The sequence below is a fragment of the Asterias rubens genome, chromosome 6, assembly GCF_902459465.1.
Source record: "Asterias rubens chromosome 6, eAstRub1.3, whole genome shotgun sequence".
Classification (NCBI taxonomy): domain Eukaryota; kingdom Metazoa; phylum Echinodermata; class Asteroidea; order Forcipulatida; family Asteriidae; genus Asterias; species Asterias rubens.
In genome coordinates, this window is record NC_047067.1 from 6,005,874 (window position 1) to 6,032,632 (window position 26,759).

General features: G+C 37.6%; 2 protein-coding genes across 2 annotated transcripts in view; one reads left to right on the forward strand and one right to left on the reverse strand.

The window, feature by feature from the left end:
- The first annotated feature begins 969 nt into the window (after positions 1-969).
- LOC117291301 (branched-chain-amino-acid aminotransferase-like protein 2) lies at positions 970-2,592 on the forward strand. The gene is made up of 2 exons (XM_033772938.1): positions 970-1,083; positions 1,760-2,592. The coding sequence occupies exon 2, from the start codon at positions 1,810-1,812 to the stop codon at positions 2,590-2,592; it is 783 nt and encodes a 260-aa protein (XP_033628829.1). The 5' UTR covers positions 970-1,083; positions 1,760-1,809.
- Positions 2,593-6,525: 3,933 nt separating this feature from the next.
- The window catches only part of LOC117291302 (sn1-specific diacylglycerol lipase alpha-like), a 48,259-nt gene continuing 28,025 nt past the window's right edge, over positions 6,526-26,759 (reverse strand). The window contains exons 2-16 of the mRNA XM_033772939.1: positions 23,193-23,401; positions 22,336-22,437; positions 21,507-21,669; positions 20,658-20,742; positions 19,656-19,868; positions 19,052-19,176; positions 18,080-18,590; positions 12,902-13,063; positions 12,157-12,237; positions 11,530-11,672; positions 10,817-10,958; positions 10,260-10,468; positions 8,662-8,788; positions 7,564-8,389; positions 6,526-7,291 (exon numbers count right to left, since the gene is read on the reverse strand). Coding sequence (XP_033628830.1) covers positions 6,963-7,291; positions 7,564-8,389; positions 8,662-8,788; positions 10,260-10,468; positions 10,817-10,958; positions 11,530-11,672; positions 12,157-12,237; positions 12,902-13,063; positions 18,080-18,590; positions 19,052-19,176; positions 19,656-19,868; positions 20,658-20,742; positions 21,507-21,669; positions 22,336-22,437; positions 23,193-23,401 — 3,427 coding nt within the window. The 3' untranslated portion in view covers positions 6,526-6,962. The remainder of the gene's footprint in view (positions 7,292-7,563; positions 8,390-8,661; positions 8,789-10,259; positions 10,469-10,816; positions 10,959-11,529; positions 11,673-12,156; positions 12,238-12,901; positions 13,064-18,079; positions 18,591-19,051; positions 19,177-19,655; positions 19,869-20,657; positions 20,743-21,506; positions 21,670-22,335; positions 22,438-23,192; positions 23,402-26,759) is intronic.

The following is a 26,759-nucleotide window of genomic DNA, read 5'->3' on the forward strand; positions in this document are numbered from 1 at the left end:
ACCCAGGACCACCTGCACCTTGGAGCAGATATTTTAACCACTAGAGACCATCGAGATTGCCAGGTGATAAGAGGCCAGTTAAAATCATTGGTTTGAATCTCACCTGGACCCAATTTAATAAAGCTGTTCAGCATAAAATACTGCTTATCAAATTTCTTTGCTAAGCAAAAAATTAGTGGGGCGCCTGGTTGCAATAATGTAAACTTCATGGAATTTTGACTGGTGACCAGTTTCTGTTAAGCAAGTTTTTCAGTGCTTAGCAAGTTTTTATGCTTACAGGCTTTATGAAATTGTGCCCTGATTTCATGGCTCTGCTTGCCGTAAGCAAAGACTTCCGCGCTTACGTCATGTGTATTTCACAAATTAGCAGGAATTTATTTCGCTTTGATTACAAGGCTAGCATGAAAATTCAGCACTTGCACAGTAAGGGGAGAATAGCGATCGCAAGAACATAATTCAGCAGTAAAAGCTGAGCCCTCAAAATGGGTCCTAGATAGTAACACCTTTGCATGCCTTTTCTGCAGAACCTACCGCCCAAAGATGTATGGGGGGGGGGAAGTTAAATAAAACTAGTGCACAAGTTACCTTTGAACAATGTTTTTTTCCCAGTAGTATATCATTGATTGTTTGTAACTATTAGGTGTCATGCATGTATGCAGAGATTTTTCTCCATGGCAGGACCATTAAAAACGAATTGAATTGAATATTGAATTAAATTATGGGGAAGTGGGGGGGGGGGGGGGGGGGCTGGGACTTGTGCATGACTGAGTTTGACATAATTTGGTCAACTTCAAATGCCTTTTCAATGCATTTCATTTGTTAGAAGGCTGCATAGAAACCTTTGACATGACCTGATCTCACAGACGTGGAATTTGATCATTGGAAAAACATGATTACAGTACAGGCCAACCACCAATATATCTATTGTGAAACAACCTTGACCTTTATTATGCAGACATGATGCAGACATGTTGTGAAATTTTGCATGAGCCTTCTTTATGAAAGATAATGTGAATACCAGCATATAATACTGTTTAATATATCAAGTTTGAAGGAACTTTTATAAAAGAATGCTTGATAAAGGTAAGGCACTTTCTTTGTGAGTTAGAAGTTATATTTACATTGCTTTTTAGACAACAATTCAACATATGCTTCATATATAGCCATGTAGGAAAGATCTTGAGTAGTAGAATGTAAAAGTTTGCGTGGTGGACTTCAACTCAAGAGAAGTTTGTGGAAAGATCCCTTAAGATTTTTGTTAGATCTGAAAATATTAAAAATAGTTAATGGCCTGAGGTTTCGAACCTAGCAGTCTTACTCAAAAGGCTAAATGACAACATATCAAACATGAACGGTTCCTGTTTGTAATGTAACACAACCAAACGGTTAATGCTGGTTGAGTTGATATTTAGCCTTAGAAAAAGACTCTGCTAGGGTCGAAACGTCAGGCCATTAACTATTTGTTCATTCTATTTTAGCTCATTCTATTTTCTCTGAAAGTAATCAGTCTTTTTGAGATATTTTCATGATGCTGCAATACACCGGTTTCAAAACGTTTGAGACTGAATTTCATTATTTTGTTGGTACTTACCTAAGCACCGAGTTCTTGATTGCAATAACTGGGCATTTTGAAAACCAGTGGGAAAACATGAAAAAGAACCGGAAATACAAAACAATTGGATTACAAAACAATTGGGTTTGCATTTTCTAGTTTGAAAATGAAACTTTCACATGCATTGGTATAACATATTCACTGCAGGTTTGTTTCTGCTATCACCACGTTAGTAGATCTTTGGAACAGAAATCATCATGGCTGCCAATCCTAGCAATCAGAAGCGGATTTTCATCTGGCACACTGCCAGATCTCTGTCGGCAGTTTTCACTCGATCTCTCTCTCAAATCCCAGACTCCTGCGCTATCTTGGCACACTTCTGCTCTGCAGGGAGATTTGGCCCAGAGCGTAAGTATCTACAAGACTATGAGTATGAATACGCTGGCACAGATACCTATGAATCAATGAAGGCCATCTATGAGCAACCTCGGCCAGGCAAGTCTGTTGTCATCGGGAAGGATTGCAGTCACTATCTGGATGGAAGGTATGAATTCATACCAGAAGGCTACCAGCATATCTTTCTGACAAGGCACCCTTTGAAGTCCATCTCATCTTTTGCGACACGCATCAAAACACTCCCTAAGGAGCAAGTGTTTCAAGTTGGGTTAAATCAACACAAGTCTCTGCACAACCTCCACCACTACCTGAAGACCACCCATGGCATCAATGCTCCTGTGCTGGATGCTGACGACCTGATTGCACAACCTAAGGAGATGCTACAAAAGGTCTGCAAGATCCTAGGTCTACCGTTCAGCCACAAGCTTCTAACCTGGGACTGGACTGATGAAAAGCCGGATAACTGGATGGTAAGAAGCACCTTTTGGGAAGATCATAAGATCTATGGATGGTACGATAACTGTCTCCATAGTACTGGTTTCAGAAAGCCAACAGAGGCAGCAAAGACTCTGGAGCCGGAGTTTGTAAAGATGGTAGAAGAAGCTTTACCATACTATGAAGAGCTCATAAAAATGCATATTTAACCTTGACTCTGATTTACATAATTTTTTTTGCAGTTTATTGAATAAATTTAGTACTTTGAAATAGCCTATGTCTTTAATGTGTGTAACTTTTGAACATCCTTTGATTGATTTAATCATTAAATTTAATTAATTATTTTGGTTTAAGACACATGTCATATCTTTTCTAGACTGGTCCCCTGTCTTTGATAGAGACAGGCACCGGTCTTACAAACCCTATGGTTGCATTGGATTGACATGCAGCGATTTAAGCTTTCTATGCAAGTTATGATTGGTCTAAAGCAGTGTAGTTCCTCAGCTACTAGATAATAATACGCTATCTTGCTCTTGCAATTTCAATCGCTGCCTATATGCGATGTTTGAATTGAATGTACATATCTCTGTCTGTGTGTACAAAGTGATTGAGAGACATAGTGTTCAACTTTAACCACAACGACTAGTCCATCTCATCCACTATGATATTGTCTTTTGTGTTTCAAACTTCTTGTGATTAAACCAGCCCCTTCCTTCTTCTCTCCCCCAACCCCCGACTCATTCTTTTTTTGTTCATCCCTTCCTTTTTCTGTGAACTTTCTGCCTCTTTCTCTTTTTACCCACTCGACTGCTTCTGTCACGTGTTCATGTGTGTTGTGTTCATTTAGATTTACACGGGTCAAAATTATCAGGCCATTAATTATTTTGTAAAAAATAATGAGACTTTCTAAAACTAAATCAAGATAGTTAGAGCCATCAAATAACAAAACAGTCTTGCTGTTATTTCAAGAAGGAAACAACTTTATTCCACCTGTATCATCAAAGTTCAATTCGTTAATCATCTTAAGAAAAAGAAGTGAATCCCATTAAAAGAGTGTTTTCAGCAACACATTGAAACTATAGTACTACTTCAACTTCATCACCCAATAAAGTTCTCACTCGAAACTCCAACATATGTTAAAAGTGTGAAGAACTTTAATAGACTTTCATAGCAAATTATGTCCTATCAGTAGGGCGCCCTCACCTAGGGGTAAAAAAAATAGAGGTTTATTGGCCGCACCTGTGCGCCGCACGTACAAAGTCTGTGCGTTTTGATTGTTTAGCCATAGTTTTACCTCTTAAGATGGCTGCTTGATGACGTCAATGCATAAGGTGTACAAGTGACCTCTGACCTTTTTATTTGTCACAGCCAATCAAAAATACTACAAGATACTTTACTATTCACACGGTGTTTGAGTGACAAGAAAGTAACTTTACTAAAACATTTGCACCATCTAATGATACAAAGCAATTTTTATCAGAATTTATTCTTCTGATGGAAATAAAAATCATCACCACCGTTCTTTGTTCCTAAAAGCTCTTCTCACTGTTTCCAATAACTTGGAATAACAACAACTAAAAAAAGTCTTTAAAAAAGGTTAAAAGACAAACAGTATATTTAGTCCATTATCAAAATGGGTCTAGTCAAAACTGACAACATAAAAAATAAGTAATGATCAATTTGAAATTTGTGAGATAAAAAGTCAATGCTCATCTTTGGCAAATTTACAGAAAAAAAATCCAAATATACACAATTCTTCAAACCAAATTCTTGCAAATAAACATGTACACCCAGCTCCTCGCATACCATAATTATGACAAAAAAAACTCCTATAGCTTGTCAGTGCCTACTCCTAGAACTATGAGGTTCATTCCGCTCATGTTCGTGGAAACGATAGAGGTACGAACCTCATGGTTCTAGGAAGAGTCAGTGCCACTCCCATGCTTCATTGAACTGTCCTCCGGGACAGCTTAAAATTCAAATTCTTTTTTAACCATAAATAATATTCAGGGCAAGTTTTTAAGAATGTTGAAAAAGCACACAATTTGCCTAACATATAAAATTGATTGTGAGACATGAATACAATCCAAAATGCAAGCATGATAATTAGTTCTTACAAAAAAGTACTAACAATTTGATTGAGAACAAGGGTTGACCTACATGGACACATAGTGTAGGTTTTTAATAAACTTTGCAGGTTATTTAAACCTAGTTATCAGATTCGTCCAAGGTCGTGCCTGAAAATGACAAGTACATGTTTATTGCTTCAGTTCAGCTCATTGCTTACTTTTGCGAAGCTTGAACAAAACACTATTTGAAAGTCTTGTTTTTAAACAAGTGCAGTCTAGAAAGAAAACAAATCAGTTAGTTTTTTTACCAAGCTTAAAGGGAAACCCGTACTCAATAGTTACATTTTTTTAAATTTTAATTTTTACCTGTTTACTATATTTCTAGCCCAACTTTGGCCACAAACGTGGGACTGTATCATTACATCTGTTTTAATGGAAGTTGCGTCCGACTACAAATTATTTTGTATTGAAACATGAGATATTCTGTGGTAATAAATTTATATTCTGTTACATTACAAAATGATATACAAATTTGTGATTTATTGGGAGTGGTTGTGGTTATGGCATTGTGAGAATTTTTGAGAAAATGTTGAGTTGAACTAAATCCCCTGTGAATTGTGCTTTGCTGTCCTTATGGGTTGAGGATTGCATAAAACATATTGTTCGAGGAGTATAAGAATATTTGCATCAATTTATTTTTATTTGATGTGTGCATACCTGTACGTAGAATTACTAAAAAACCTTTAAAAAATATAAATAAATAAATTAATTAAAACAAATTGACACACAATGGAATGTAAGAAAAGCAGACCAAATTCAAAACCAAAGGTGGCACCTAAATTTCTTTCTAATCCTATGCACAGTACATACACTTACAATGTAGTATGGTTGCATGGCATACAAAAAAAACAAGTAAAAGAAATTTTTTTGCTGATTTTGGCAACTACATGTATATTAAAAAAAGGATCTTCCAATTTACTAGATCTGTCTACTGAATGAAATGATTGTATATATTTCTAATTTCTTTGCATTTCTAAATTAAAATGCTTGCAAATGGATAAACTTATATGGACAGGAGAGTTATGAATAATTTTTGCACAGTCTATTTTTTTGCCAACTCCTATGAAAACAAACTTCCTGGCTTTTATGTGGAAACTGCAGAATTTTGCATATTATGGGCAACATGTTGATGAATCGGGGAAAATTCTAATATTGCATCAATCAATTGAGGAGAACTTTAAAGATTTTACCAAAAACATTATCTATTCTGTAAAATATATCTTCATGAATAACTATTTATCAATTTTTTCTTCATTCAAATGATCTTTTGACATCATTGTAAATTATGAAATATATGAATACATTTTATTTGAATTTAATCCTTAACGGTAATACCTCTCCTCTCATATTGCGATGTTAATCATTTTTATGATTTATATTTTCAATAGTACTTTGTCATTAAAGTACTAAAAGAGGCCAAAATTGACTTCATAATGGGAGTACAAAAATTAATCGTAAACGTAGATAAAAGTTTTGGGACATTTAAATTTCTGCTTATAAGTGCCTCTACAAAGATTGAAATAGTCCAGAACTAAACAGAACTAGTCTTTAAAGTGGTCTGAACCAGTACAAACCAGTCGGAACAAGTCTCCACAGTGCCAGACTACTTCAAAAGTATGTACCAGTCTAAACTTATTTAGAATCACCTCTTAGTCATAATCTGAATTAGCACTACACTAGCCTGAACTAGACTGCACAAGTCCGAACTACTCTGAACTAGTACAGACTGCACAAGTCTGAACAAAGGTGCACTAGACTGAACAAGACTGCACTATTCTGCTTTAATATACACATGATGACTGACAATCAGGTAACTAGTGTACGTCTATTCCCCCCGTGTGACTTTTTGAGTGACTAGAAGAGGGACCTATTTCCCGAGGCCTCTTCTTGTCACTCACAGGCCCGAGGATTTATAGAAGTACACTAGTTACCGAATAATGCCAGTCAATGTGTTTTATAATACACCTTGGTCTTAAATGTGAAATAAGGACAGAAATCTGGAAAAGAAAGGATGTTTTGTAGTTGCTGTTCACGGTTTAAGTCAAGAGAGGGCGCTGTAACCAGGCACTATTTTCAAAGACCAGTGCCCGCCCAGGTACTATTCTCGCAAAACATGCATGTGTGATCACTAGACTATTTTAGTTCATCCCACGTGACCGTGTTTCAGCCAACCAGAATACTGAACAAGCAAGAGGTGTGTTATAATCTGAACTAATAGGACAAGTTATTTCTGTACTGGTGAGGAGTCATAAGAAATTAGGTTTTGTTGGACAGTGAGTTTAACAATTTGTAAAAACCTAGAGCCTTTTCCAAAGGCTTTGTCTCTGGCTTAGGCTTGGGCTCTGTCTTCGATTTTGGAGCAGAGCGCATTCTACATGATGCTTTAACTTTAAAAAGAGCCTGGAAGTGCAGCCTAAGTCGTGGTGTGGACAAAGCCCCAAAACTTTCTTTTAACATTTTGTCTCTCCATATTTTTCCCGCAATTGTTGAATTCTCTCCGACGGCGCCGACATCCTTGGTCCCTTCCTCTTCTGCGAGTCATCCGTTTCCATAGTAACACCACCTGCTTCATTGTTTCTCTGTAGAAGCTCCGTGTTTTCCATGGGTACTTGGCCGTAAAGGTAGGAACCACCTGGCCGCAGGGTACCAGTTGGAGTCGGGATATCGTCTTCAAAGTCTTGACTACTGTCGAAGGAGAGAGAATGATAGCAGGTGTAGGCTTGACCGAGGAGTGCCTCAGGGCTGTGGTCGGATGATAAGTTGCCTGATGATGTGAAACCTGATGAGAGATTTAGATAAACTATAATCAAAACTTAAATATCTATGACTTACGATTAAAACAATCAAACGATTCCAAAAACCAAAGGTATTCTTTGCCTTTAAATCCAAAGTGTAAGAGGTTGGGGAAAATTGGAATGTGCTGGAGATAGGGTAAGAATTACTTGACGACAATTATGAAGTAACATTTATGCATGTGCTTTAAGACTCCTCAGAGCATTGCATGCTGGCATTTAAGGAGGAGTTGCCCAAGGACTGAAAGGGCCGACTTACTACTTCCATTGGTGCCTATGAACACGAGCTGCTCTGGCCGAACGGCGCCTTCTTTGTTCACCGAGTTCTGTGATCCACTATCATACGTTAATGTGTATCTATCATTTGTGGACGTTCTGCCTTTAATATTGCCATAGCGGTCAAGGAGTTTAGTGCTCCCATCCCGATGCAGTTTCAGCTGCTCAGTAGCGTTCAGACCGGTCCTGACCGGTTTGGGCTCGATAAATGCAGTCGTCACAATCCGATTATTTGGGTCAAGGCTCTCATCAAATTTGGTTTGCAGCTGAAATGGCGACACTGGAGTTTTGACGTCCTCATTCACATAGTAGCAATAACCATCGCGGACTCTAAACGAGAGCTGCGATCTAATTGGCTCCATGGGTACACTCTGGAATGACGACATAGATCCGATCTCGGACATCGTATCGAACCGAGCCAGCGGCGCTTTACCGTCCGTTTCGTCGTACCCAGGGAAAGTCGGTAGACTCTCACAGGAGGCAAACACGGGGGAAGAGCTCCCAGCCCTTTGCATACCCTCCGGGCAGCCTGCAGTGGTGCTGGGCTGAGTATACGAAGCCCGCTTGGAGATCGTTGTGGAAGTCTTTTCATTCCTGCACGGCGGGACCGTGTTAGAGTTCATATCAGGAACAGGATTGTTTGGGATCGCTGAACCCATGTTTATACATGATGAAGGTGAGGACGTACTGGAAGGTGTAGAACATCTCTCCCCCGTGGACTTTGAAGATGAGCGAGGTGAATTTTTTGGTCTATAGGACTCTCTGTTTGAAAACTTGGGAGGGCCATGAAGTCTTCCATAATTAAGGCACTAGCAGAAATAAAACAAAAAAGACAAATATATCAGTAATAATAGTGATGCACCAATTTCATAGAACACTGCTCCTCAAAACTCTTTAAAAAGTGATACAAATTGAAGCATAAAATATTTGAAAATAATAAAATATATAATTTTTTTTAAAGAAACCTCAAACTAATTGCAAAGAAACCACAAGCTGATTGCATCAAATGTATTCAAAGTCCCAAATGTCATACTAAAATAAAAATAGAATTTCACAGACTAGCGCAGCATGTAGCGCGTACCTTTTGTAAGGCGTTCATGACATTGTTAGGTAGATGGTCCCCAATCATTACTGGTGATATTAACACTTCATCGAATGCTGTATTCTTGCACCATACAGCATACCAGGCACAGTCTCGCTTATCCAGTCTGTCAAGAGATAAAGGTTGACAAGTAATGAGAAAGATGATGAAAGCAGGGAATACAAAAACAAATTAAGGATCCTTTTAACAAAACATTAATTTTAAAAAAGACTTTTTTTTTCATACTTCTAAAACTTGGGTTCTTAAAAAATTAAATACTTAATTTAATTTAATCAGTAAATAATCAATACTTCTACTTGTTAAATGTCTGTACACCCTTATATTTTGTATTATTTTTGTTTAACTTTCTTAAAAACTTTAAACAGGCCTTAAACTACACGGAGACCATAGAGACATTGGCGCCCTGTTGCCATGGCGCCCTGTTGCCATGGCGCCCTGTTGCCATGGCGCCCTGTTGCCATGGCGCCCTGTTGCCATGGCGCCCTGTTGCCCTGGACTGGTATTTGCCTTGGGGCCCCTTCAAAATTTTCCAATGGAAGTGCCCTTAAAACAAAATCATGTACCCTAAGATGAAATTCTAGGCCTATGGTCACATTATTAAAAACTTTTCCTGCCTAAGATGATGTAGCATTTGTTGCTGCATTCCAATAAAATATACTTATACATTCTGTAAGGAGATCACGTGGCTATGTTTAAACAAGCAATATAAACACAGTTAAGCGTCCTTAAACATGACCTGACCTTAATGGGTCAAAAGAGGGCGCTATCAGATTTATTTGGCATATCAGAAAGGACAATAGAAATATAGAAAAGGAGCAATAATGGCACACGCATGGAATTAACAAAGTTAATGAAATAACGGTGACACAAAAGCCTCCACCTCCATTGCCTCTAGCTATTTAGCTACATCCAAATGAATAAAAATATCTGTAAAATTGACAAAAATACAACATACAAAGACAAAGTATACCCCACAAGAAAATACACTAACACAACATCCAAGAAAAGTCACAAATCTCCTCAGGAAAAAAACAAAACAGAACAACAATATTTTTTCATACTTTCTAAAAAAAATACAAAAGATAAGGTGCAACCATGATTGAAATGAACTGAATCAGTTGGTAGTTTATGATGAAGACTCTGTAAGGAAAAAGAATTATCACGGAGCTGGTAAGAAAAAGTTCACTGACTCAGCCATAAGACAAGAAAACAAGAAGTAACAATAAATAAGAACTTGGTGGCCCAACAATGTGTATACATGTACTTATCATACAAAGCAATAATACTGGAAATTGAATAGTTACAAGAGAGATGTGGACTTTGGAGGAAGACCTGGGTTCAATTAATAGAGCTGCTTAAGCAGATAACTTTGCTAACAACTTTGCTTACAAATTTTGTGATAAGCAGGATGCCAGTCACAAATTGTGCATGTGACATGGTGTTTTGACTGGTAACTGTATTCCAGTACATGTAAGCATAGTTTTGCTGTTCTAATGTACTTTTTGTGCCTAGATCCAACTCAATGAAATTGGGCCCAGTATTATATAAATATAAAAATATGTTTATTAAAAACTTACCCTTCCCTCTTAGGATTTGTGCGTACAATCTGCAAGATCCTCCCTGGTGGGTACAAGGGATTGTGGGTAGTGAGTAGGAGCGAGAGGTTGGTCGGGTGGACGGCTTTGGTCATTCTCGGAGGGGAGGGGGAATCGGTTGAATCTCTCGGTGTAAGATTCTTGCTGTTGATCTCCCGACAGCAGAGTAGTCCGTCAAAGATGATCTTCCACTAATTTGGGAAAAAAAAAAAAACTTAGTTATTTTTAATACACTGTATTGTAAAACACTGTTTCTTTTGTAAAGAAAAGGTCAAATTCCAGTCTTTAAGAAAAAAAAATATCATTTAATTTCATGAAAATCTCCAACTGGATTGTAACTTTGAAAAGTCTGAATAGTGGAATAGAGAACAAGTAAAGTTGAACCTACAAAAAAAGATTGCCTATTAACTCTATCCTATAGAAAGAAGTGTTTGTATAAATATATCACTTTGTTCTCATACAAGTGAGACTTGCAGGACCCCCGCCCCATCCCGCACTTTTGTTCTGTAACAAAAAGTATTTTTTAAGCGGCCATGTACCTTTGTGTCTGTGCTCCTCTTGATGCAGTCTAGGAGATCCGTTCTAAGGCTCTCCATCTGAGAGAGCCCCATCCTCACTACGATGTCTTTCCCGACGACCAAGGACGTAATGAACTTCTTGGAGTACTCCACTGCTGGCATGCTGTGACCAAAGATGAGGACACTATTATTATTACTATTATTATTATAAAAAGCAGTGGACGCTATTGGTACTTACTCAAAATAATTATAAGCAACGGGGAGCTGTTGATAGTATAAAACATTGTGAGAAACAACTCCCTCTGAAGCAATGTTGTTTTTTAAAAAGAGATTATTTCAAATAATTCAGGCCTAAAAAGATGGGGAGGTTCATCATGGCGTAGGGTTTTGCAAACTTCATTATAATGTTTGTCATGAGAGGCTATTAGAATAGTCAATGGCTTTGTGTTATAATCTATACACTGAAAAACAAAGTCATCTCTCAAATATAAATACATACTTTAGATCAAAGGCATCCTACAACTTTTCATTTGTAGTGTACTCAAAAACAATATTGACAATCGTGGCCATAAATAAGCAGGATAACAGTCACAAATAATACATGACAAATCTTATTTCTACTGGTAACTTTATTCTGGTAAGCATACTTTTGCTGTACTTTTTAAACTTAAGCAGCTCTATGAAATTGGGCTCTCAGGAGGGCAGTATTTCACTCCTGACTACACAACACTCACCTGAGTAAACCACCGGGAGGTGAGTACGAGTAGCAGTGCAGATTTGGATAGTCTGGCCTGAGTAGTAAACTGAGTATGGACACGGTGCCTGCACCTAACGAGTGTCCCACCAAGACCAGGTCATAATTCTGGGTTCCTTTCACCTTCAAAAAGAGATGCCACATTTACACAAAATGAAAAACAAATTAATTGCCTGGCGCTTCACCTCTAGCAGATTAATACAAATAATAATAATTTATATTGCGCTTCTTATATACAAATGATCAAAAGCGCATTACACATGTTAAAATGCACAATATGGGAGAACAAAAATAAACAAAAGTATTGGTCAACTGTGAAATACAACCTACTTAGTACATAGGCCTAGCCTGCTGGCAAAGTTAATGTTTGATCTGTTCAAGAGACAGGCTACACTAACCCTACCTATGTAAAGAATCTAAACTGAAAACATACAAAAGAAGACAAATAAAAGACATACAAGAACAAAACATAAAAAACACCAAAATGTGTCATATTAAAAAGATATATTTTTATATTACATTTAAAAGAGTTTCCGCTCGCTACTTATATATGCATTGGTAGTGTATTCCTAGGGGAGATTAAGAACGGATTAAAGAGACAACTTACCGGATCATGTGTGAATGCTCTTGATAAGATCATCTCTTCCTGAAGTTTCCTCTTGATGTGTAACGCAGCCCCTACCATCCCCTACGGAAGAACAGACAGGACAAAATCAGAATCAGAGCCCATTTTCATGGTTTTGATTCTTGTTGAATTTAGTGCTTAATTAAATCACCATTCTCATTTTACTATACAATATAGTAAGTAGGGTAGATGGCCTTAGCTTTCGATCCAAACCGGACCTTCTTCAGAGGCATAAAACAAGTACAAACTTGTACAACATAGTACATGTATATAGGTTCTTATATAGCGCTCAAACCCCTAGGAGCATATCAAAGCGCAAAGTATTTTTTCCTGCAAGGTATGTGGAGCTACGATTGGAAGTATGAGACCTATTCCTTTATTGACCCCTTGCACGCACGTCACACGCGGCGACTGTCGTGCGCTCACCATTTTGGTTGGCAGTTATGTTTACGTGTAAACGTCGCTTTGTCTTACAATGCGCATTTCACTGAATAACGCACAGAGACACTGCCCACCGATATGGCGTATCCAAGATTATTCTATATGACGTCAGGTGAATTGGGTTAATAGCACCACGTAATGGTTTACAAGGTGCGGTGCCCCAATATGCTGTTGATCGAGCCAGGAACGAATATTTGGAGTACGATTTGCTGAAACGCTGTGTTGGAAGTTGTAGGAGGTTCTAGGGAAGAGAAGGGACCTCATCAATGACTTCATGGTAACTCACCTTGTGTCCGAACCAATCAGAGGGACAGTTCTCCAGTGGTATCTCTGAGGTGTCAGCGGTTAAATCTGTCAGCCAGTCTTGCATAGACAACGTGCCTCGCACTGAGACAATCACCTTACATCTTGAGTGATCCAAGGCGACGAAGAATGGCGTCTCCCACACCTGCAAATAGAGGAAGGCCAATCTGTATTCTTAACATGCTCAAGGTTCTTTTGGAAAGCCTTTTCTAGTTCTTCATTTGGTGATTTAGTTGATGGATGGTGGAATTGCCTTTTAATGCATTAATGAATCTATTAGGGTGTCATGGCTGAGTGGTTTAGAGCATCAAATTCAAATTCTGGTGGTTAAGTCATCAGGTTCTGGGTTCAAATCCCGGTCATGACACTGTTGTCCTTGAGCAAGACGCTTCACTATAATTGCTTCTCTCCACCCAGGGGAATAAATGGGTACCTGTGAGAGTTGAGGGTAATATTGTGTTCGAAAAAGCTTTTGGAGCACCGTGGCAGCCCAGGGATCTATACTCCCCAGGAAGCTGAGAAAGATTAGAGGAATGTTATTGACCAGAGCACTGATAAAAAGTGCATTGATACCTTATGGTAAAATGCGCTAGATAAGAAATAGTCTTTATTAAATTCGGGCTTAACTATGAGAATTGTTTCACTTGGTTTCTAAAGTACTTGTGGATAAATTTGGGTAAATCAAGACAAACTTGAAAAAGAACTGGAATCTCACCTGGTATGCAAAGAGGCGATGAAGAACCATCAATGACAACATGGGAATTTTAATGGAAATTTAAAGAAAAAATTAACAAGAAGTTAGAACAAAAAGTTGATTTAAAAATGCTAAGTACTTCATATTAAATGAAGTGAACCGTCATCTTGGTAATTAAAAATATATATTTATATGACATAATTTATTTTGAAATGCAAATTTGAAAGTAAAGCTGCAAACTTTTAAATAGTTCATTTGTTTTGCAAACATATTTTTGAGGTTTAATATGCAATATGCAAATGTATGCATGCTGGTGGAAGGATAGCTTCAGCATCAGAGTAAGGTTTGCTAATGCATATGCATGATTATGCAAATGAGATACATACCGCTTATTAGAAGGAATTCTGAAAGGGAAGTATCTGGGTTGATAAGAGCTTCAACTTCAATTCATATATTTATCTTAGCACAAAAGTTTTGTGAAGCTCAAGCTGAAGCAGAAATAGTTATTAGCAAAAGTATAAAAAAAAATTTCTTTTGAATGAAATCAATGATGTGCCTGAATTTTGTTTAACCAAACAAACGAAGCTTAATTGATGCAATTGCAAGAGATTGCAAGGGATATTTTCATGATCTTCAAAGTGAAGAAAAATGTATTACAAGGTTTTCAGCATTTCCTGTTTTTGTAAAACAAATCCATGGTTATGCAAAATCAGGGAAAGCTAGCGATTGCACACGCATTTTAATTTGCATTAATAAGAAGCAGTATTTAGAATGCAGCAATATTAAATTTCTGTTATCAAAAATGCTTTACTTCCTATAAAGCATGCATTATAGTATGTCACCTTACCCCAACGTTCTCAACCCACACCTACTGCAGAGTGGTATCGCCCACTGAAACTACTGCAGCTTTGGAGCTGGGCGGAATGCTCGATTCTCAAGTGGGGATGGTCAGCATGGGCAGAGAGGAGCAGAAGGAAAAGGGATGCTGGAGTGTTGTGGTTAGAATTCCAAGCAAATAGGAATGAGGTAAAAACACGCAGTGAAACAGCAAGCTCGGTCAGTAAAATCGTAGGGGCGGATGACTGGATTTATGAACACACCATATTGTTAGTAATCACTCAGTACTCAACTCAAGTTTCATATAATTTATGTACAAATCAAATTTGCAGGCGGATAAGAAACTATACATATTGAAGATAATGCAAGTTTACACAGGGAGAAACTATTTTCACTCAAAAATTTTCAGTGAACTGAGAAAACTTCTTGATCAATAATTTGATTCACCTTTTTTCATATCAAGTTTTGTAAACAAGATTTTTCTCTTGACTTCCTTTTGAAAAGTAATGACAGGTCAAAAATGTCCTTCCTGAATTGCCATTTTATCATAAAAAATTCTCTGGCTTTGACCTACAACTGTCTCCAATAGATCCTAAGCCAAAACAGTAGCCAACGCTTTGAAAAAAACATCAGATGAACAAATCTTGACCCAATTTCATGGCGCCGCGTTCCGCGGAATTCTGTTTTACAGTGTCCTGAAAAGCATGTGATGCTATGAGCGGAGAATTCAGTATAATAAAATTGAGCCCATGTTTTCTTTGTTTGAGCAAACCATGCATTAATAATCATAAACAGTTTATCATGCAGTCAACTTTTAAAACACACTCTCCCTGTGAATGTTTGTTTTCTTTGGGGACACCCCAATTAAAATTTCTGTTCAATACTTTTGAAGCCGACTATGAAAACCATTTTCAGTTTAACAAAAGAAATTTCACCCAAAACAGTGATTATGCATATATACAAAAAACACATGAGTTGCAGGGGCGACAGAAAACAAAAATGAAAAGATTACAACTAAGTTCAAAAGAATGCTCCGATTACTAAAACAAGAGAGAAGAAAAATAAATATCTAAACAAAATTTACATGCTCCAAGATATTCTAGAAAAACATCTCGACATCTAGAAGGGGGTCATTGTTGACTTACTTTGTGAGAAGATGGTGATATCAAACGAGGGGTAGCTTTCTGTCTGCGACGCTAATTGTTTTAGCAAAAATTAAAACAATTTATACCAACTGGGTCTACTTTTTACAGTGTCAACATTCCACTGTTTTGCTTTTTTTGCTAACTAGAAAACTGCTTCATGATTCTTGCACAGTGTCCATGCTTATCATGACATTGAGAGTCGTTTGGGGGGTAATTGGTGAGAAGGGTCATGCACCTACACGATGCAATACAGAATGAACTAACAATATGGTGAGGATGACTAAAACTCTGAACTTTGTATGCTTTCAACACTGGATTTCAAAGTAAAAATTTGAAGCCAATGGCAAATGAAATGACCAAATAAAAATAAAATATCCATAACGGGAAAGAAATATGGCCAGGATGAAAATCTGGATTCCAAAGTAAAAAATTTGAAGCTAATGGAAAATGGATTGACTAAATTTGAAAAAAACAATTCAGAAACTGGAAAAGGGAATGTATATCAATGGATCAGATACATTGATGGCTGATGAGCAAGAATTTAAAAAAAAAAAGGTCTTGGAGTAAAAGATGGACAAGTGGCCACAATATGATGTATAGCTACAACGGCCATTTAACCACTAAAGGCACACGGATGAAAATGGAAAATCAAAGGAGAGAGAAAGACCACTACATTCAACACCATTGTAAATATCATGTGCACCATGTTTGCAGAATGGATGACAAGCCAATAGAATGCTGTTATGTCCATAATAATTGTCACCAAGGAGAAATTGGGTAGAACAGATTCAAGTTATCATGTCATTGCAGCTCATGGACTTGGCATTGCTAATGAACTTGCTCAAAGAGAGAGCGAGTGGCTCTTTAAAAATATTGATTTTTTTTTTTACATTTGTATAAAATAAAATAAATGACTAAACAGAACAAAGCAAAAAAGGCATGAAAATTCACAAAATGCATGCAAAGCAGTTAGGAGAGCCATTACTAAGCAGTGATAATGGAACAAACATGCTGCACAGAAAGAGAGAGAAGACAAGTTACCATGGTTACATGCAAAGTGATGAACATGCTTCTAAAGAAATTAATGGCCGCTACTAATGCATGCAAGCAAACTCAAACAATAAGAGAAGAGTGTTTTGATTGTCATACTGTATTCATTCACACACAAAGACAAGTTCTTTCTCACACACAAAAAAATAAAATACACTGAATAATTGTTACCCCTGATGTAATTTTAAACTTATAATTTGTTTGTGTAAACAGTTGATTGGTTTCCCCAGGGCGTGGATCCATTTTCTTTTTTTCCCCCTTTTTTCTTTTTTGAGGGGGGGGGGGCATATTTCCGATAGTAATGCGTAGCTTTAATTTCCCCAAAAAACTATTTTTAAGGGCTGTTCTTCAGTCCTTTATATGAGATAAATGTTGTTTTTTTTCTTGAAGAAACCGACAAGACATAATTGATGCAATCATTAATTAAGGTGATCCATCTTTTTACAACTAAATTGATGGATTTGTGACGTGAAGTGCTTTTTTAAAGCTCTCGAGCATAATGGATGACCTGTACCATCGAGAGTGGTTGTAATGTTAGCCGGTGTAGCTTGGGGGCATATTTTTTATCACAGAGTGGTTCCGTTAAAGAGAGAGCTAAGAGGAGATCTAGTTCCCGCGCTTTGATTCATCTGAAATTGGCTTATTATTGGTGATGTAGTTCAGCGCGGTGCCGTTAATGGGACAGGTGGTCATGTTAATTCCAGAATTTTCTAAATGGGTTTTGAAATAATCGGGATTGGGAGTGAAGAGGCAAAAAAACTAATGCGTGATTTATATTGCATATTCTTTTTGAAGAGTTCATGTAAAATGCTGCAAGTAAAACAGATTAACACGCTTGATTTTTCAATAAGGTTTTCATGCTATTAAATCACAATTTTTCTGATTTTTCCTCGGGCAAAAAAAGAAAAAATCAAACTAAAGTAGGAAGAATGTCATGCCTGTAAACAGAACTGACATCTATGTTGCACAATGAAACATACAATAAAATGCATGTGAGTGAGACAAAAACTAAAGTGGACCACTTCTTGGACCATAAATGACACTCTAGAGACGAAATCAGACATCTGATATATGGAACAAGGCACATAGGATAACTCACATCACATGACCATAATGCTATCAAATACACTAAGCCGTGTCTGAAACGGTGACTTTGACTAGAGCTCCAGCTAGATCAGCCCCTCTGCCAGTGATGAAGAATAGGCAGACACACACTATCTAGCCGTAGCTGTAGCCAAAATCGCTCTTTTGGTTAAAGCCTTATTCTCACTTTACACACTAATTACACATCACATAAAAATGGAGATGTAGACTAAATTTATGCAGTGTATTGGGGTGAGGGATAGGGGAGGGGGAAAGAGTTGTTTGTGAGTGATTACTAAACAATTTGTTTTCTTTCCTCTCTTGCCGAGAGAGATCTTTTGAGCGATCATACCGTAGCAGTGGTCGAAGCCACATTCTCAGCACTGCTACCCGCCGCAGATGAACGCCGGGAAGGGGGGCATTCTGGGATACGTTGCGGACAAAGACACGCCATGCATGATGGGAATGACGATCGTGCAGAGCGCCCTCGCTTGTTTACCCCACCACCGCCACCTTCTGCTCCTCTCAGGCACCGCTCATCCATCTCCTCCTGGAACGATAAGCTCGTTTCCAGGCAGATCCCAGACTCCGAGGCCATGGTGGCCCCTCTGGAACAACCCCTATTATCGACAGTGGTAGAGCCCACCAGGTTAAGGCCCTCCATGTCCAGGCCGAACTCTGTACTGAGGCCACGGGGTTGATCGCAGAGGAGGCTGGTACTAACCGCAGAGTGGAATGTTGCATAGATGACGTCGGCGTCTTCTAGTCCGCTGAGTTTCTTAAGGGCAGTGAAGTTACAACGGCAGCAATTATCGTCTGAAAGGTCTAGATAGTCAAAACTACCGGAAGAACCACGACAGCATCTGAGCAACAAACAAATATACATTTAATTCTGGTACATAGCTAGACGTGTACACACTACTCACAAAAAGTTTAGTTACTCAAAAATTTGTTTGCAAAATTTGTCTTTCATTTCTTTGTATTTCATTTCAGTACTCGCTGCTAAAACATAGGATTGGAGCTGCCCGGTAATGTCAGTGGTCCAGTTGTTAAGACACTGCACTAGAATTGCAAAGGTCGTGGGTTTGAATCCCACCTAAATAATATGTCTGTGATTTTTTTCACAGAACTCAGGAAATAATAACAATGCTTACACACATTGGTGTAAGGGTAAAACCGGAATGAATAGATTGTCCACCATATATCTCAGAAAAGCTAACACAAATACCAACATTGACCAAAAGAAGTGAAAAACTACTTTAATTTGTAATGGTTTTCGAGTCTCCAGTTTCCATGTAACAAGAATAGATAAAATTGAACTCACGAGCATCTACCAATGAGATGGCAGCATCCTTTAGTTGGATGGAACATGGCGTACCCAGGCCAGCCGTAGGCTGCTGCAGCATACTTGTAATAATAAATCAGCTCCTCAAACTCTTGGCGTTCATCCTGAAGACAAGAAAAAAGGATGAGAAAAAGAATTATACTTATAGTAAGATTTGAAACTTTGCATGGTGGCAATACATTAAAGTAAGCTTTGCGGTAACAGCATGCAATGAAAACCTCTAATTGAGTTGGGGTGGTCCTGAAAAGAACTGTAGGTTTCAACTCGACCTTTCGATCAGTATGCTCTGATCGTCTCCTGGAGAAAGTTACACTTTGTTTATGTAAGGACACGGCAGTCTGTAAAGACAGGATATATATGTTTGGTAATTGTCAGAGACCAGTATCCTCACTTGGTTTATCACAACATATGCATAAATTAACTGAATCTATCGTATTTGTGATACATGTAAAAGTACTTCTACAATCCCCCATCACCACATTTCCACAAAATACAAAGCACTTGCACAAAAACACAGAGAACACAAATTCCTCTTGCTAACAAATCCTTTTGACTTCACATGTGGTTACAAAGCTATACTTACATGGTTGCTGAAATCCACAAACTTGGTGTCCGGCATGACTGGTATCCCGGAGAGAAACTTCAAGACTTTGTTGTTTGGGTTGGTCTCGGTGGCCCGCCTGCTTTGTTTCTGTTCCTCTCTAAGCAGCATCAGCCCAGCGACAATGTCAGACGGCACAATGTCAAGATCACGAAAGAAATCCGAGAAGAGTAGTCCGATCTCAGTGAACGCGCTCTATAGTATGAGGAGGGTGGAAAAAGTAAACTCTTTCTGTGAATTTTGTTAAGTTAATTTTGCCTTGAACAAAAAGGAAGCTGTGTCAACATTTACACTAAACTCTATCAAGCCTTTAAGGGAAGGTATCCAGTTTGGTAATCACACTTGAAATTCATGGCAGTAAGAACTTTAGGATCCAGAATGCTATACGAACGGGTTTATCATTTCATGCCCAAAGCAGACTAGAGGATAGTTTTAGAGGACCTCTTAGGATAAAGAGGTCCTCTTAGGATTCAAAATGTCCGCCAATTTATAATTTCAGGCCCAAAACTCTGGTGCAACAGAATGTCTGAAAGACTGAAACGTTTCATTTCAGGACCGAAGGTCTGGAGAAGCGAATAATTTTGGAGGACCTCGTACGTACAGAGTGTATGATAAAGATTGCTTAAAGATTTCCAACGCTCTTGATTAGAGAAAAGTTTTAGAGGACCTCTTAGGGTACAGAGTGGCGACCAGATTGAAATTGATTATTTAAGACCCAAAGTTGTCGCCTAGAGAACAGTTTTGGAGGACCTCTTAAATAACAGATGGTCTAACAGATTGAAATTTATCATTTCAGGCGCAAAGCTGTAGATAGAGAATATTTCAGACGACCTCTTAGAATACAGAATGGCCATAATCCGATTAAAATTTATAATTTCAGATTGAAAAATATAGAGAATGTTTTTTTAAGGAACTCTTGGAGAATGAAAGGTCCATTCTAAACCAACATGTATAAATTTAAATATTACTTATTATTATTATTACCTCCTGTGTTTCTTGTACTTGAATACAACAGCAATACCGATGAAAACGCTTCTCCCAATTGCGGTCATACAGTGCTCTAGTTTTTCTGAGAGGTTGGATTAAAAAAAATAAAAAAATCAGACTTAAAGCTACGTTACATTGGGAGAACCTTGTAAACAGAATAACTGATAAGGATCAAATAGCAAGTAAGGTGAAGTGATACCAAAATGTGATGGATAGAGAATGCTGCCAAGTGAAATGCAGCTTAAAACCTTGTAGAGACAAATCATTTCTGTATAGTTATCATCATACGACCTGCCATAGTTGATCTAAATTATTATTATACAAATTGGGGGTTTAATACTTGATAATTCCAAATAATTTCTTTAAATAAGCGATCATCCCTCTGCTGTACTTCCCAGGTTGAATGGCTTCTGATTGGCACCCTTGAACAAAAATATTGACAAAATAGGGGCACTGCCAACATTAGGGTGATTAACGTGTACATGATGCTCAGTTAGCAGAGGGTCGACACTTGAATTCGGTGGGCGCAGGTTCAAGTCCAGCTTGAGTAAATTTTGTCATTGTCCAACCCAATTTCGAAGTAAAAGAAAAACACTACCCTATGAAAGAGATAAGCCCAATTCATGCTTCTTGCGAATGTGAATGTGAAAAAAAATAATGATGTCAACAAATTTGCAATGATTTATTCGCAAACGTTCCTGTCCTCAAATCCTATGAAACATTCGCTGTGAAAACAGTCGCATGACCTTGATAATTGCTTTGCATTCACATTGGCAGGGAGTATGAACCGAGCATAATGCAAAGAGGGCTTTGTCATATTTGACAATGTTTGAAACAGCTACTCACATTTGTCTTACTCTGTTCCTCTCGACCCGACTCGCAGACCGTCGAATTGCACATTGCTTCTCCGTCCTCTGCAACTTGACGAAGCTCCTCCCGGCAGAGTCAAAGAGACACCAGGCTCTTGCCATAATTAGAATGAACAGAAGGATATTGTACACAACTATACCTGTTGACAAAACAAAAGGCACAACTAATTACTTCATGCAAATTTAATCAAATTTAATAGATGTAATAATTGTATGAATGATAAGCTATTAACTATGCTTTCCTCTAAGGGTTAATCTACAGGTCTGAATCTGAACTAAAGTTAAACAGTTGTACGTTTGCGTTTAAGAGGTAAATATTGGCAATGATGTGGCCGGATCTCACACGAACACATGCAATTTTATGCCTTTGAAGGATCTTTCATTAGAGACGAGCAGAATAAAGGTGAGGTGTTATTTTCTTGGCGAGTCGGTAATTATAGAGAATAAAATATGGATGTATGAAGCACACATTCTAATACACAATACTCATGGTATTATTTATATGTTTTGATGGTTTTGTTTTTACACATATAAAGATGGATTTCAAATAGTGTCATCGACCGCCATATTTGATGATAAACAACGAAAAAGTTTACGTGTGTACATGTAGCCAATGATACCCTTTCACGCGTGCACGTTTTATCAATGATGGTGGTCAATGACATTATGTGCAATCCTTCTATTGTCTATGTTCTCCTATATGTTTATGATTTCTTCAATTTTTCTAAATTTGGATATTTTATTGTAACATTTTAATGTTTTCTTATTTGATTTTATCTGTTAGAATTTATCTTGTTTGTTCTCACCTAGTACTGAATTCTTGATTAACATGACCGGGCAGTTTGAAAACCACTGGGTCAGCCATACTATGCCAAGAATTGTCCAAAGCAGACACAGCAAAAGCAGAACTGCAAAAACAAAATGGGGGAAAAAGAAAGAGAGAGAGAACAATTATAAAATTACTTTTAAACTTTGCCAAAAACATTTCATCAACTGCAATTTGTTTGGAATGTACATGAACAATACCTGTAAATGTGTACATATTTTGCTGTACCATTTAAGCTTGGGCGATATCACGATATTATCGCAATATCGATTAAATATCGCGATGTATTTGCTAGCTGAGACATCTTGCACCCCATAGGTTTGGAGTAAAACCAGAAGAATAGGTCATTAGAACACCTCTCTTAAGCTATGACTGTCTCTTCTACAACTTTCACTTGGAGTTTGAAGACTGATGATGTCAAATTTAATTATTCGCGATTATATTGAATATCGCGATATATTGTCGGCGATATATCGTGAATAAAATAAATCGATATCGCCCAAGCTTAGTACCATTGTTTCTTCAATCATACCATTGTAGGACAACTTTGGAACACAAATTATCATGGCTACCATACAAGCAATCGGAAGCGGTTTTTCATCTGGCACACTGCAAGATCTCTGTCAAGATATAAATTCTCCAGTTCAAGTTTGAGTCATCAGTGTTCGCCTTCCGCTCGTCTGGCCACAACCCTGCCGGTTTTAAACGAACATTTAAGACCTTGTCCCACTTATAATAAATAATACAGACTCTGTCAGTTTGACTGTTGGCATAAAAATTTGGCCCGACTTGGTCTGTTATTGGATAAAAAAGAACACTCTTCTACATTGTACCTACATGTTCGACCATACAGCAAATATTCCATCGACGATCGAGGCCGTGTGTAGAATATCGTTCCCCTGAGACTGATGAAGACGATCAATCCCTCCACAAACAGACAAGCTGAGAGAATGACCAAGTAACCGACGATGTAGTTTCGGAGACTGGCAGAGCATTCGTCATTCTGAGGATGGTCGAGCCCAAGGATGACTGACAGGACGATGAGCCTGGGCAGAAAATAATATCAAATCATACGTTTTATAATAATAATGACAATAAAAAAATTTAAACTTGGTGCTCTTATCCGCTCGGCCATGACATTCCACAAATGAAGCAAAAAAGAACGAAGGGTGCAGAGCCATCGCTTACAAAAATGTCTGAAACCATGCCCCAAATGTAAGAAGGTATGTTGACATTTCCGACTTTTAGTAACCCCTGGAATAATAGATTTCAAGGAGCTTTCAGAAACAGTATCGTCAGAGCTATTGAAGTATTTTCGGGGATAAAGAATATTATTTTGGTAAGACACTAACTGGTCATGGGTTTAATTCCCACCTGAGTAATATGCCTGTAGTATTTATAGGAAAGGAATGGGTATACATGTATCAACACCAAAAAAGTAGATCAAAGAGCAAGATTGCTTCATCTACAGAGAAAATAATAGCTACATTTTCAGAAGACAAAAAACATCTGATTTCAGATAAAAGCTTGAAAGATCTAATCCCTGGAACTGGTTCATGCAAAAAATCTTGGGTTCTTGCACCAGACCTGGAGCTTCATCTTTGAAAGGGCAAGACCATTTCATTTTGAAAAGGGCATTTTTTTTAAAATCTCATTAATATTTAGTTGTTTAGCCTCTTTGTTTAAATATATTTTCATGGAATAAATTGCTTTTTGGCTGTGGCAGTTAGTCACTTTTTTAAATGAGGCACTAAGCAAATAGTATGTTTCTAAAAAGAGTCTGCGCATAAAATACGGTGACATCAAATTTTTCATTTCGGCCAGGAGAGTGTTTGACATAATGGGGACTGTACTCTATATTGTATTGACTAGCATGTGTTAATGGCATTGATCGATTGTACAGAAAGCAAGGCACTTTATGGATGTAATTACCTCACTGTGAGATAAAGGCACACAAAATAATTTGAACGGCCCGACTTGCTGACAAGCATTTCAATCAATATTGAGTGTTTTTTAAAAGAAGATGATGATGTGTACATTTACAACTCACTGGTGCAATACCATATCCCCATATCCGCGATGCAATCGTACAATAATTTTAAAGACACTGGACACTATTGGTTATTGTCAAAACAGTCTTCTCACTTGGTGTATCTCAACATATGCATAAAATATCCAACCGGTGAAAATTTGTGCTCAATTGGTTGTCGAAGTTGCGAGATAAGTATGAAAGAAAAAACACCCTTGTCACACGAAGTTGTGTGTCTTTCGAGACCTCAAGTTCTAAATATGAGGTCTTGAAATCAAATTCGTGGAAAATTACTTCGTTCTCGAAAACTATGTCACTTCAGAGGGAGCTGTTTCTCACAATGTGTTATACCATCATCCTCTCCCCATTACTTGTTACAAAGTAAGGTTTTATGCTAATAATTTTTTTGAGTGATTACCAAAAGTGTCCACTGCCTTTAACATTCATGTACTTTGTAGTTGTATAGTACTTGCACTTGTGATACACATGTTACAACTGTCATGTGTACTCAATGTTTATCACATACACAAACAACATGCATGTGAACTGTTATCATATTAAATGTGGGCCAATACAATGCATGGTGTAAATTTTGTTCCAATTTTGTTCTGGCAAAACAAAAAATTGATTACATGTATAACAGCTAAGGCCACATAAAAAAAAAATTGTTGATCGTCCCCGCCCAACCGTTTAAAACCCCCCGACCCCATTTTTTTGTTTTCCCATGTCTAGATTTTTCTTTATACTTTTACTGCCCAGATTTTTCAGCTGATATTTTTTTCAAAATGTACAGGTTTGAAAAGATGTTTAGAGAAGGTTTTTATTCATGTTGGCAAAGCAAGAACAATTCTTCAAATATTTACTGGGGCTACACTGTGCTTGGTTGTTTGAAAAAGTTTACAGAAAATGTCATCTACATGTAGGAGTTAAATTTGTTTGACAAAACTATTGAAAACATCAAAAACACACAAACCCTCTGTTTTATAGTGATGATTTCTTTATTGTTAATTTCATATTTGGCATGTCAACAAAAACAAAACAAAAAAAATCCCTCCCTCCCCCATCCGCAAAAAAAAGGACGATCAAATTATTATTATTTTATGTGGCCTTAGGTAACATTATTTTTATGAAGTTAAAGAAGATCAAAATAACTTCACATCAAAAGCCACCACTTATTTAATAACAATAATAAAAACCTATAGGCACAATATGTCCGATCAATATTACTCATAGATGAAACACAAAAAGTAGAAAACCTATCGGAGTAAAAAATATAAGAAAGAGAGAAACTAAATAAATGAAAAAATCAACATCCCAATTACAATGTAGAATTCAGTTCAGCTACTGCAAAAACTCCATTTCCATAAATTACACACCTTTTTTTTCTACTGCCAATTTAACAATTTATCAAATAAAATCTCCTTCATACCTACTTATAATGCACACTGTCCCATAAGCCCCCTTGTCTTTCTTTATTTGACAACACAGTACTAAGAAAATGTCATCTTCCAAACCGCTTCCCTTTTTAAGGATCCAAGACGCTAAACATGTTTTAATTTTTTATTTTTTTTTTACTCTGCCTAGTAAATTACAGACATTTCTTTGTGGCTAGGCATGATGTGATATTATAATTTACTGTTTATCAAATAAAATCTCCTTCAGCAGACCTACATGTAAGCACACTGTCCTGAAAGCTTATAGTTTGGTATGCGTATACCTGTGATTGTATTTATTTATCATTCCATGCACGGGTGGACTTGCCAATAAAGCCATTCGTTTTGTAATTAACTGTATTTATTCTGTGGGGACATCCCGACAGCGATGAACATTAACACTCGCTGAGGCATTCCTCATGCAGTGATTGTACAAGATAAAATCCTGGCATATTCGCCACACTGATGTGTGCAAATTTACAATGACAACCTGGCAATATGTACAGTACATGTGAGTACCATCTCCATTACAACAAGACAAGGCGTATGATGCCTCGCTAGCTTAAAAAGCCTGTAATTTTAGATGCTTGAATCATGGAGGTAGCTACCTCCATGCTTGAATTGACGAAGATTATACACACCATCAACAAAGAAAAACTTCTCCCATTCGACTAATATCACATTATGCCTAGCCACAAATTACTCGACCAAGTAAACTTGCATTTGTTGACAGTTTTCGGTCAAGTGCAAAGTGGAAATGGAGGCGTTCCTTGTTATCTGCATAGTACAGGGCCTAATTGCATGGCTCTGCTTTCCGCTGAATTCTTGTTCGTTCGCTTACGGTCACCATTCTCAGCTTGCAAGGCAAGGGCTAAATTTCTGCACTAGCAATGTAAATCAAAGTTGCTGGTAATGTCGAGTACGCACGAAGTCAAAATTTCC